Here is a 10,221-nt window from a genome sequence, read left to right on the forward strand (position 1 = left end):
CCTCCACGTGGCCCGGTTCGCCGAGCCCAGCCAGGGGGCCTTTAGTCCCGGTTGGTGGCTCCAACCGGGACCAAAAGGCATCCACACGTCTGCATTCCAGTGGCTGGGTTTTTTGTTTTTTTAAAGGAGGGGGGTTGGGGGTTTTGGGGGGTTAATTTAGGTGTTTCGTATATTGTGTTAGCTAGCTAATTAATAGAGAGAAGTGTCCTCTCTTATGTCCATGTTTGGTCGACGCTACGTAGTATATATACATAAGTGATCGAGAGAACCATTCAGTACAGAAGTTCGTCATGCATACCGAGAGAAGATCGATCGACCTCTCCTTCTCCGAGAGATTGGTCGAACAACAAGTTTTTTACTGGCTACATACATGTATAAGATCTCTTAATTACAAACCCCTAGCATTTCAAATCAAGTTCCACATGGTATTCTCCGGCTTTATTGATGACGTGTTCAAGAAAGAATCCCGCCAATTCCTCTTGAATTGCTTTCATGCGATCTGGTTCTAGGAGTTCATCCCGCATCTGCCACGTCTAATTTGAAGAAGGGGGTTAATTAATACATATATATGAATGAAAGTCAACAGAAATGATGGTGTAATAAAATGAAATTGTGAATATTATTGCTTACGCACTTCATATTGTCTTCTAGAGTAGCCCCGCTTGTTTTTCAAAGTCGTGTTGTGGATGAACTTGCACACGTAGTATCGACAGAAATCATTCCCTTCCTCCTGCCACAAGCACTTTACGAGAAATAGAGGCCAATCAAACTGATAATGAAGCATTATAAATGGCATTGATGAAAGTATAGCTATAGAATCAACGGGAGATGCGCGCAACTAGCTAGCCAGTAGTACTTACTTTCGGGTATGTATATCGCAGCTCCTTCGGCAGTCCCGGAGCTTGTGCGGTGAACTGTTTCCAAACCCTGCAAGACAAAGAAAATAATTATTATTACTTGAGATATCAGGAAATGAACAAAAAGTTGCCGATATGGTGCGATAATGAACGATTGAACTTACTTGCTGAGCATTTCAGTGATGTCCGCATAGTTTTTGGGATCTTTCCGTCTCGAGTCTAAGACGGTTACTAGTCCATGCTCAAGCTTAATCTCCATAAGAATATAGTGGTACCTGCGCACGCATGCATAACTCATCAATTACATTACTATAACCTCGCTCGAGTAATAAGGGAAACCGAATATGCACACGACAGTAACACTCACGGGCCGTTGTAAGGAAAGAGTATGGTATCTTTGTTTTAATTTCTGATCAACGATTGTAGCAAGTTGTCCTCGGCCTCTTCGACGCGCTTTTTAACCAGAAATACATCTATGATATTTGTGTTAATGAACCCAATATCATAGATTTCATTTTTTTTGCACTCGACGATCTTCAATCTGCATAATATATTGAGGATAATTAATTATAAATACATGCAATGAAAGAGCCGAGCTATATATAGAGACTTAATGACAGAAATAGTACTTACAAGCAGTAGCAAAAGACCATTAATTTATCGAGGGCCTTTTGATTGAAGAACTCGAAGAACTCCTCAAATGGAACACACAACAGATCATTTGAAACGAGGTCGTGCTCCTCTTTAATGTTCAGATACAAACTGTTCGTCCCCTCAGACTCTCTGCAGGTTTTCATGTACCAACTATGGAATCTTCGCATCATTGTTGTCAGAGATTTTTCATCTTTGACGAGAGGCTTCCCGTACTCGTATCTGAATACGTCCACCTCCATGAAATCAGGAAGTGCATCGTCAGGCAGGTAATCTTCAAGATTGCCATAACCGGCCACTGTCCCCGGAGGATTAGACACATTGAGCGGGGGGCACGATTGCTGTGCTTGTTCGCCGAGCTGGGCAATTTTTTCCCCTTTGCTCATTGTTCTTTTAACCTTTTATCACTGACAGTAGTTCCCGACCGCTTGGCTTGCAGATATGTCTGTTCAGTAATGCGCTCATAGTTGGTTCTCAGCGGAGACTTTGGTGGTTTCCTCAGGGCATCGAGAGTGCGCTTTGCTTTCACCGGATCTACCTTCTCCTCCGGAGGTGGATGTCTCTTTGCTTTCACCCTTTCAAAGAACTCCTTCACGTGGGCCTGCACGATCGTATTGTTTTCCTCCTTGGTCCTCTCGTACGGTAACTTCTCTAGAGGCTTTAGAGGTGGACCGTATCTGTATTGCCTCTCTCTTCTTGTGCTGCTAGACGCCGGAGTAGACGGGGCGGCTGCGGTGTCTGTCTTCTTTCGTGCTTGCTTACGAGGCGGAGGAGAAGGACTACGACGCGCCGGAGCAGCCGGGGCGGCGGCGGGTCTCTTCCGCCCTTGCTGGCGAGGCGGAGAAGGAGGAGGCGGAGTGCCGCCACGCGCCGAAGAAAGAGGCGGAGTGCCGCCACGCATGCCCTGATTGTCACTCGCCGGAGGAGGAGGCGGTGGAGGAGGCGGAGTGCTGCCACGCGTGCCCTGATCGTCACTCGCCGGAGGAGGAGGCGGTGGAGGAGGCGGAGTGCCCTGACTCGCCGGAGGAGGAGGCGGAGGCGGAGGCGTCCAGTTCAGAAGGTTGATGAGCTCCTTCAGCCATAGGCATGGAGTCTTCAGAGTAGAACCCAGCCTAGTCTCCCCTTCACCGGTAGGGTGCTCAAGCACGAGGTCCTCAAATCCCTCCGTTATTTCATCCACCATCACCTTAGCAAATCCTTCTGGAATCGGCTGGCAGTGATAAGTTGTGCCGGGTCCACTAGGATAAACTTGGCCAACAGCCGCCTTGACCTTCAAATTCATCCATCGCGCCATAATGTGGCAATTTTGAGACTCCGTGATACCATCCACGGGATAGCTGGCAGGACCCGTCAAGACATGCTCCGGCTGAAGCAGCTCGGTGGAAGCCACGCTGCTTCTCCGCTGAGATGGCGGGGTAGCTTCGGGGGAAGCTTCGACAGGTCGTTTGTTGCAATCTGCTGCTTCTCGTACCTCTTCTCGTTCCTCTAGCCCCATTACCCTTTCGTGCAGCGCCTGCATTTGGTCCTGCTCCAGTTTCTTCCTCCTCTCGTGGGTTTTGTAACCCCCTGCGTCCGGAAAACCAACCTTCCATGGAATGGAGCCTGGCGTGCCTCGTGTCCGTCCAGGGTGCTCGGGATTCCCAAGGGCCATTGTGAGCTCGTCCTTCTCCCTGTTTGGAAGGAACGTCCCTTGCTGCGCTGCATCGATATAGTGTCGAAGGTTCTTGACTGGTGTTTGCAGTTCCTCGTCCGTCCACTGACACTTCCCTGTTACAGGGTCCAAGGTTCCGCCAGCCCCGAAGAACCAAGTCCGGCAACGGTCTGGCCAGCGCATTGTCTCTGGTTCTATCCCTTTTTCAAGCAGATCATGCTCAGCCTTGGACCACTTAGGCCGGGCTTTGAGGTAGCCACCTGACCCCGTGCGATGGTGAAGCTTCTTCTTCGCAGCATTTTTCTTGTTTGTCTCCGACATCTTCTTACTCTTTTCAGATGTCTTGTGGGCCACAAATGCGGGCCAGTGATCTTTGATCTTCTCATATTTGCCGATGAATTCTGGTGTCTTTTTTTCTCAACAAACTGGTTCAGCTCTTTCCTCCACCTCCTCATTAGGCCTGCCATCTTCTTAAGAGCACAAGACTTGATTAATTGCTCTTTAACTGGCTTCTCCGGATCCTCCTCTGGCGGTAGGGTGAAATTTGCCTTCAGCTCAGTCCAAAGATCTTCTTTCTGCATATCATTGACATAAGACACCTCAGGGTCTTCATCCTTAGCAGGCTTATACCATTGCTGGATGCTGATCGGGATCTTGTCCCTAACAAGAACCCCGCACTGAGCAGAAAATGCCTTCCTTGTCCGAATGGGTTCAATCGGTTCGCCGTCGGGCGCGATTTCTATGATCTCAAACTTTTCATCCGAGCTCAACTTTTTCTTCGGGCCTTGTCTCCTTACCGAAGTTGTGCTCGATCCGGAGGGCTAAAAATTATAAGGAAGAAAGACGACAGTAATTAATATGTGTACATATACCAAAACAATGGATGCATCAATTAACTAGTCAGCACGGGCTTAACTAATATATATATATATATATATATATACCTGGCCGGACTCGGTTCGGTGACCGGAGCAGTCAACACGGTCTCCTTCGTCTTGTACCTCCATTGTGTCACCGGAGCCATCATGAACATAGTCCTCCTCTTGTACCGGCATTAATGGGTCGAAGCCATCATAAACATAGCCCTCTTCTTCATCCAGCTGACCATCGGTGTCGAGGAGAAATGACGCAACATCATCACTTCCATTTGCGATTATGTCCCCCAACATCGCTTCTATTTCTTCGTCTCGGGAGTGCTCCATAGTTTCTGCAAATATTTACAACATGTCAATTATTATTCAAACATGGTACAGATGGATATATATATATATATATATAAATATATTAGTGGAAAACGTAGAACTAGCTAGCTAATCACAATAACGAATCATGTTAGTGGCCTCGACGCTGCTTCTCTAGGGTTTGGGGTCGCCTCGACACAACGCTTCAAGGGTTTGGGGTGGCCTCGATGACAACGCTCTTTTAACTTGATAAATTTGGGTGGCGTCGAGAGAGTTAATTTGTCGGGTAGGGGCGCGGCGGGAGGGGGTAGGAGACCAACATCGTTTTCTCTCTAGGGTTTGGGTGTCCTCGAGAGTTATCGGGGAGGGGGTATCGGTACCACCCCCTAGCTCGTGTTGAAGTTTCTTCTTTCTCCTCTATTCCTTTCTTTCTTCTTGTCCTCTTCTTTTTCTTCTTCTCCCTCGAGAAAGGAAAATAATTAAGGAAAAGGAAGAAAAGAGAAAGAAGGAAGAAGGAAGAAGAAGAAGAAAAAAAAGAAGAAAAAAAAGTGGAGAAGAAGAAAAAATAGAATTTTTTTCTTCTATTTTTTCTTCTTTCTCCTCTATTCCTTTCTTCTTCTCCTCTTCTTTTTCTTCTTTTTTCCTCTTCTTATTTATTTCTCCTTTTCTTCCTCTCCTCTTTTTCTCCTTTCTTCCTCTTCTTATTTTCCTTTTTCCTCTCATTCTTTTAGTATTGCTTGTTTTAAAAAAAATGTTCAAATAGAAAATTTCGAAAAAAAACAAAGGTTTTGCCTAATGCATTGTTCATATGAATATACAAACATTTGCATATTCTAGAATAATTAATATCACCAAAAAATCTATGAACAAAAAAAAACCTAACTTTTCTAAAAATCTATCTTTTGCATATATGAAAACATTAATACACATATGAACAAAAAATACATATATGAACAAAAACATGCTCTGAACAATTTTTGAACATCTACATACACATAGCCACATAAATACACACATACATTATATATATAGCCACATACATACACATATATATACATTGAACAAAAAATTTAAACTAATAAAAATGAAAAAAAAACAGAGCCGGTGCGGCGCGGCGGCTCACAGCGGTGGCGGCGCGCGGGGGCGGGCAACGGCGACGGGGCAGGGGCTCGGGGCGCGGCGCGCGGGGGCGGGCGACGGCGACGGGGCAGAGCCTAGCGGCGACAATGGCGGGCGCGGGTTCGGGGAGGACGGCGCGGGCTCAGGGAGGCCGGCGACGACGACGGGTGCGGGCGACGACGACGGCGACGGCGGGGGCGGCGGGCGGCGTCGGGGCAGCCTGGCGGCGACGATGTGCTCGGTGTCGTCGGGGGGCAACTGGTGGCGATGAACTCTGCAAAACTGCGAAGTGCTACTTATATACAAGGAGCATTGGTCCCAGTTGGTGGCACCAACCGGGACTAATGCCCCCTTTAGTCCCGGTTGGTGCCACCAACCAGGACCAAAGGCCTCTTTTCGGTAGCCCAAAGGGCGGGAAGCTGCGGCCTTTAGTCCCGGTTGGTGGCACCAACCGGGACCAATGCCCCCCCCCCCTTAGTCCCGGTTGGTGCCACCAACCGGGACCAAAGACCCTTGTGCTGCCCGCATCGGGGCCAAAGTTTAGTCCCACCTCGCTAGTTGAGAGGGGCGCGCAGTGGTTTATAAGCCCCACTACCGCACCCCTATCGAGCTCCTCTCCATTGCAGGCTTACGGGCCTACTAGCTACTGCTTTACCTGATGGGCCTTCTAGGCCTACTGCGGGCCTGAATCTTGGCCCAAAGTAGGGATTCAAGTCGTATTCAGGCCGTGTGGGCCCAGTAGGTGGCATTTTTTTTGTTTTTTTGTTTTCTTTACTTATTGTTGCTATTTTTATTTTTTCCAGTTTTTTTTGTTTTGTTTTCTGCATTATTTATTTTCTTTTGTTTTTTGCTTTATTTTTTAATTCTTTTTGCTTTTAGTTTTAGGAAAATTATAAACTTTTTGTTAGTGCCATTACTTTTCAAATTTGAAAACACTTTTTTTTGTTTTCTTTCTTGCTTTATTTATTTTATTTTGTTTCTACTTACAACAAAATACTTATTGTTGTTTTTTTGTTTTGTTTTCTGCACTATTTATTTTCTTTTGTTTTTTGCTTTATTTTTTAATTCTTTTTGCTTTTAGTTTTAGGAAAATTATAAACTTTCTGTTAGTGCCATTACTTTTCAAATTTGAAAACACTTTTTTTGTTTTTTTGTTTTCTTTCTTGCTTTATTTATTTTATTTTGTTTCTACTTACAACAAAATACTTATTGTTGCTATTTTTAATTATTACGTGGGCCGAACCATAAGACATTAAAGCATTTCAAATGAACTCTGAAAAAGTTGAAAGTTGGCATGCTATCATAAATTGACCCACACATAGCATTTGCATGTACAAAACGGACAATGGTATCATACTCGTCAGTTACAAAATTGGCATGGTATCATCATAATAGTTGCGGGAGAAAGTCTTCACTTTTTCTTCGCTTGTGTCATTTGCTTATTGCGCCATAACCATGGATAATCTTCATCGTTTATCAGGATGCTGGGGTCAGCCTTGACTTTAAAGGGAGGAATTTCATGAAACTTTTCATAATCTTCAGACATGTCTGTCTTGTCCTCCACTCCCACGATGTCCCTTTTTCCTGAAAGAACTATGTGGCGCTTTGGCTCATCGTATGACGTATTCGCTTCCTTATCTTTTCTCTTTCTTGGTCTGGTAGACATGTCCTTCACATAGATAACCTGTGCCACATCATTGGCTAGGACAAATGGTTCGTCAGTGTACCCAAGATTTTTCAGATCCACTATTGTCATTCCGTACTGTGGGTCTACATGTACCCCGCCTCCTAACAGATTGACCCATTTGCACTTAAACAAAGGGACCTTAAAATCATGTCCATAGTCAAGTTCCCACATGTCCACTATGTAACCATAATATGTGTCCTTTCCCCTCTCGGTTGTTGCATCAAAGCGGACACCGCTGTTTTGGTTGGTGCTCTTTTCATCTTGGTCAATCGTGTAAAATGTATTCCCATTTATCTCGTATCCTTTCCAAATCGTAACAGTCGAAGATGGTCCCCTGGATAACAAGTACAGCTCATCACAAACAGTGTTGTCACCTCTGATACGTGCTTCCAACCAACTGTTGAAAGTCCTGATGTGTTCACATGTAATCCAGTCGTCGCACTGCTCCGGGTGTTTGGAGCGCAGACTGTTCTTGTGTTCATCAACATACGGGGTCACCAAGGTAGAGTTCTGTAGAACTGTGTAGTGTGCTTGAGACCAAGAATATCCGTCCCTGCATATTATTGAGTCCCTTCCAAGCATGCCTTTTCCAGTCAGTCTCCCCTCATACCGCGATTTAGGGAGACCTATCTTCTTAAGGCCAGGAATGAAGTCAACACAAGACCCGTTGACATCCTCTGTTTGATGGCCCATGGAGATGCTTCCTTCTGGCCTAGCGCGGTTACGGACATATTTCTTTAGGACTCCCATGAACCTCTCAAAGGGGTACATATTGTGTAGAAATACGGGGCCCAGAATGACAATCTCGTCAACTAGATGAACTAGGACGTGTGTCATGATATTGAAGAAGGATGGTGAGAACACCAGCTCGAAACTGACAAGACATTGCACAACATCACTCCTTAGCCTTGGTATGATTTCTGGATCGATCACCTTCTGAGAGATTGCATTGAGGAATGCACATAGCTTCACAATGGCTAATCGGACGTTTTCCGGTAGAAGCCCCCTCAATGCAACCGGAAGCAGTTGCGTCATAATCACGTGGCAGTCATGAGACTTTAGGTTCTGAAACTTTTTCTCTGCCATATTTATTATTCCTTTTATATTCGACGAGAAGCCAGTCGGGACCTTCATACTAAGCAGGCATTCAAAGAAGATTTCCTTCTCTTCTTTGGTAAGAGCATAGCTGGCAGGACCTTCATACTGCTTTGGAGGCATGCCGTCTTTTTCGTGCAAACGTTGCAGGTCCTCCCGTGTCTCAGCTGTATCTTTTGTCTTCCCATACACGCCCAAGAAGCCTAGCAGGTTCACGCAAAGGTTCTTTGTCACGTGCATCACGTCGATCAAAGAGCGGACCTCTAGGTCTTTCCAATAGGGTAGGTCCCAAAATATAGATTTCTTCTTCCACATGGGTGCGTGTCCCCCAGCGTCACTCGGAACAACTAGTCCGCTGGGACCCTTTCCAAATATTACGTGTAAATCATTGACCATAGCAAGAACGTGATCACCGGTACGCATGGCGGGCTTCTTCCGGTGATCTGCCTCGCCTTTGAAATGCTTGCCTTTCTTTCGACATTGATGCTTGGTCGGAAGAAATCGACGATGGCCCAGGTACACATTCTTCCTGCAGCTTGCCAGGTATATACTATCGATGTCAAGTAAACAGTGCATGCATGCGTGGTATCCCTTGTTTGTCTGTCCTGAAAGGTTACTGAGAGCGGGCCAATCGTTGATGGTCAAGAACAGCAACGCCTTTAGGTTAAATTCCTCATGTTTGTGCTCATCCCACGTACGTACACCGTTTCCATTCCACAGCTGTAAAAGTTCTTCAACTAATGGCCTTAGGTACACATCAATGTCATTGCCGGGTTGCTTAGGGCCTTGGATGAGAACTGGCATCATAATGAACTTCCGCTTCATGCACATCCAAGGAGGAAGGTTATACATACATAGAGTCACAGGCCAGGTGCTGTGATTGCTGCTCTGCTTCCCGAAAGGATTAATGCCATCCGCGCTTAAAGCAAACCATACGTTCCTTGGCTCACTTGCAAACTCATCCCAGTACTTTCTCTCGATTTTTCTCCACTGCGCCCCGTCAGCGGGTGCTCTCAACTTCCCGTCTTTCTTACGGTCCTCACTGTGCCATCGCATCAACTTGGCATGCTCTCCGTTTCTGAACAGACGTTTCAACCGTGGTATTATAGGAGCATACCACATCGCCTTCGCAGGAACCCTCTTCCTGGGGGGCTCGCCGTCAACATCACCAGGGTCATCTCGTCTGATCTTATACCGTAATGCACCGCATACCGGGCATGCGTTCAGATCCTTGTACGCACCGCGGTAGAGGATGAAGTCATTAGGGCATGCATGTATCTTCTGCACCTCCAATCCTAGAGGGCATACGACCTTCTTTGCTGCGTATGTACTGTCGGGCAATTCGTTATCCTTTGGAAGCTTCTTCTTCAATATTTTCAGTAGCTTCTCAAATCCTTTGTCAGGCACATCATTCTCTGCCTTCCACTGCAGCAATTCCAGTACGGTACCGACCTTTGTGTTGCCATCTTCGCAATTGGGGTACAACCCTGTTTTGTGGTCCTCTAGCATGCGATCGAACTTCAGCTTCTCCTTTTGACTTTCGCATTGCGTCCTTGCATCGACAATGACCCGGCGGAGATCATCATCATCGGGCACATCGTCTGGTTCCTCTTGATCTTCAGCAGCTTCGCCAGTTGCAGCATCATCGTGCACATCGTCTGGCTCCTCTTGATCTTCAGGAGCATCACCGTATTCAGGGGGCACATAGTTGTCATCGTACTCTTCTTCTTCGCCGTCTTCCATCATAACCCCTATTTCTCTGTGCCTCGTCCAAACATTATAGTGTGGCATGAAACCCTTGTAAAGCAGGTGGGTGTGGAGGATTTTCCGGTCAGAGTAAGACTTCGTATTCCCACATATAGGGCATGGACAACACATAAAACCATTCTGCTTGTTTGCCTCAGCCACTTCGAGAAAATCATGCACGCCCTTCATGTACTCGGAGGTGTGTCTTGAACCGTACATCCATTGCCGGTTCAT

At 46.2% G+C, this 10,221-nt stretch overlaps 1 protein-coding gene across 1 annotated transcript; it reads right to left on the reverse strand.

The window, feature by feature from the left end:
* Positions 1-1,890: 1,890 nt before the first annotated feature.
* Positions 1,891-10,221, reverse strand: LOC147962823 (uncharacterized). The gene is made up of 4 exons (XM_087534319.1): positions 8,343-10,221; positions 4,104-4,366; positions 2,980-3,201; positions 1,891-1,953 (listed from the first exon to the last, which is right to left on the reverse strand). Exons 1-4 carry the CDS (start codon positions 10,219-10,221, stop codon positions 1,891-1,893), a joined length of 2,427 nt encoding a protein of 808 aa, XP_087390445.1.

This window comes from Triticum urartu, chromosome 7A (assembly GCF_056163025.1).
Source record: "Triticum urartu cultivar PI428250 chromosome 7A, HENAU_Tu73, whole genome shotgun sequence".
Taxonomy (NCBI): Eukaryota; Viridiplantae; Streptophyta; class Magnoliopsida; order Poales; family Poaceae; genus Triticum; species Triticum urartu.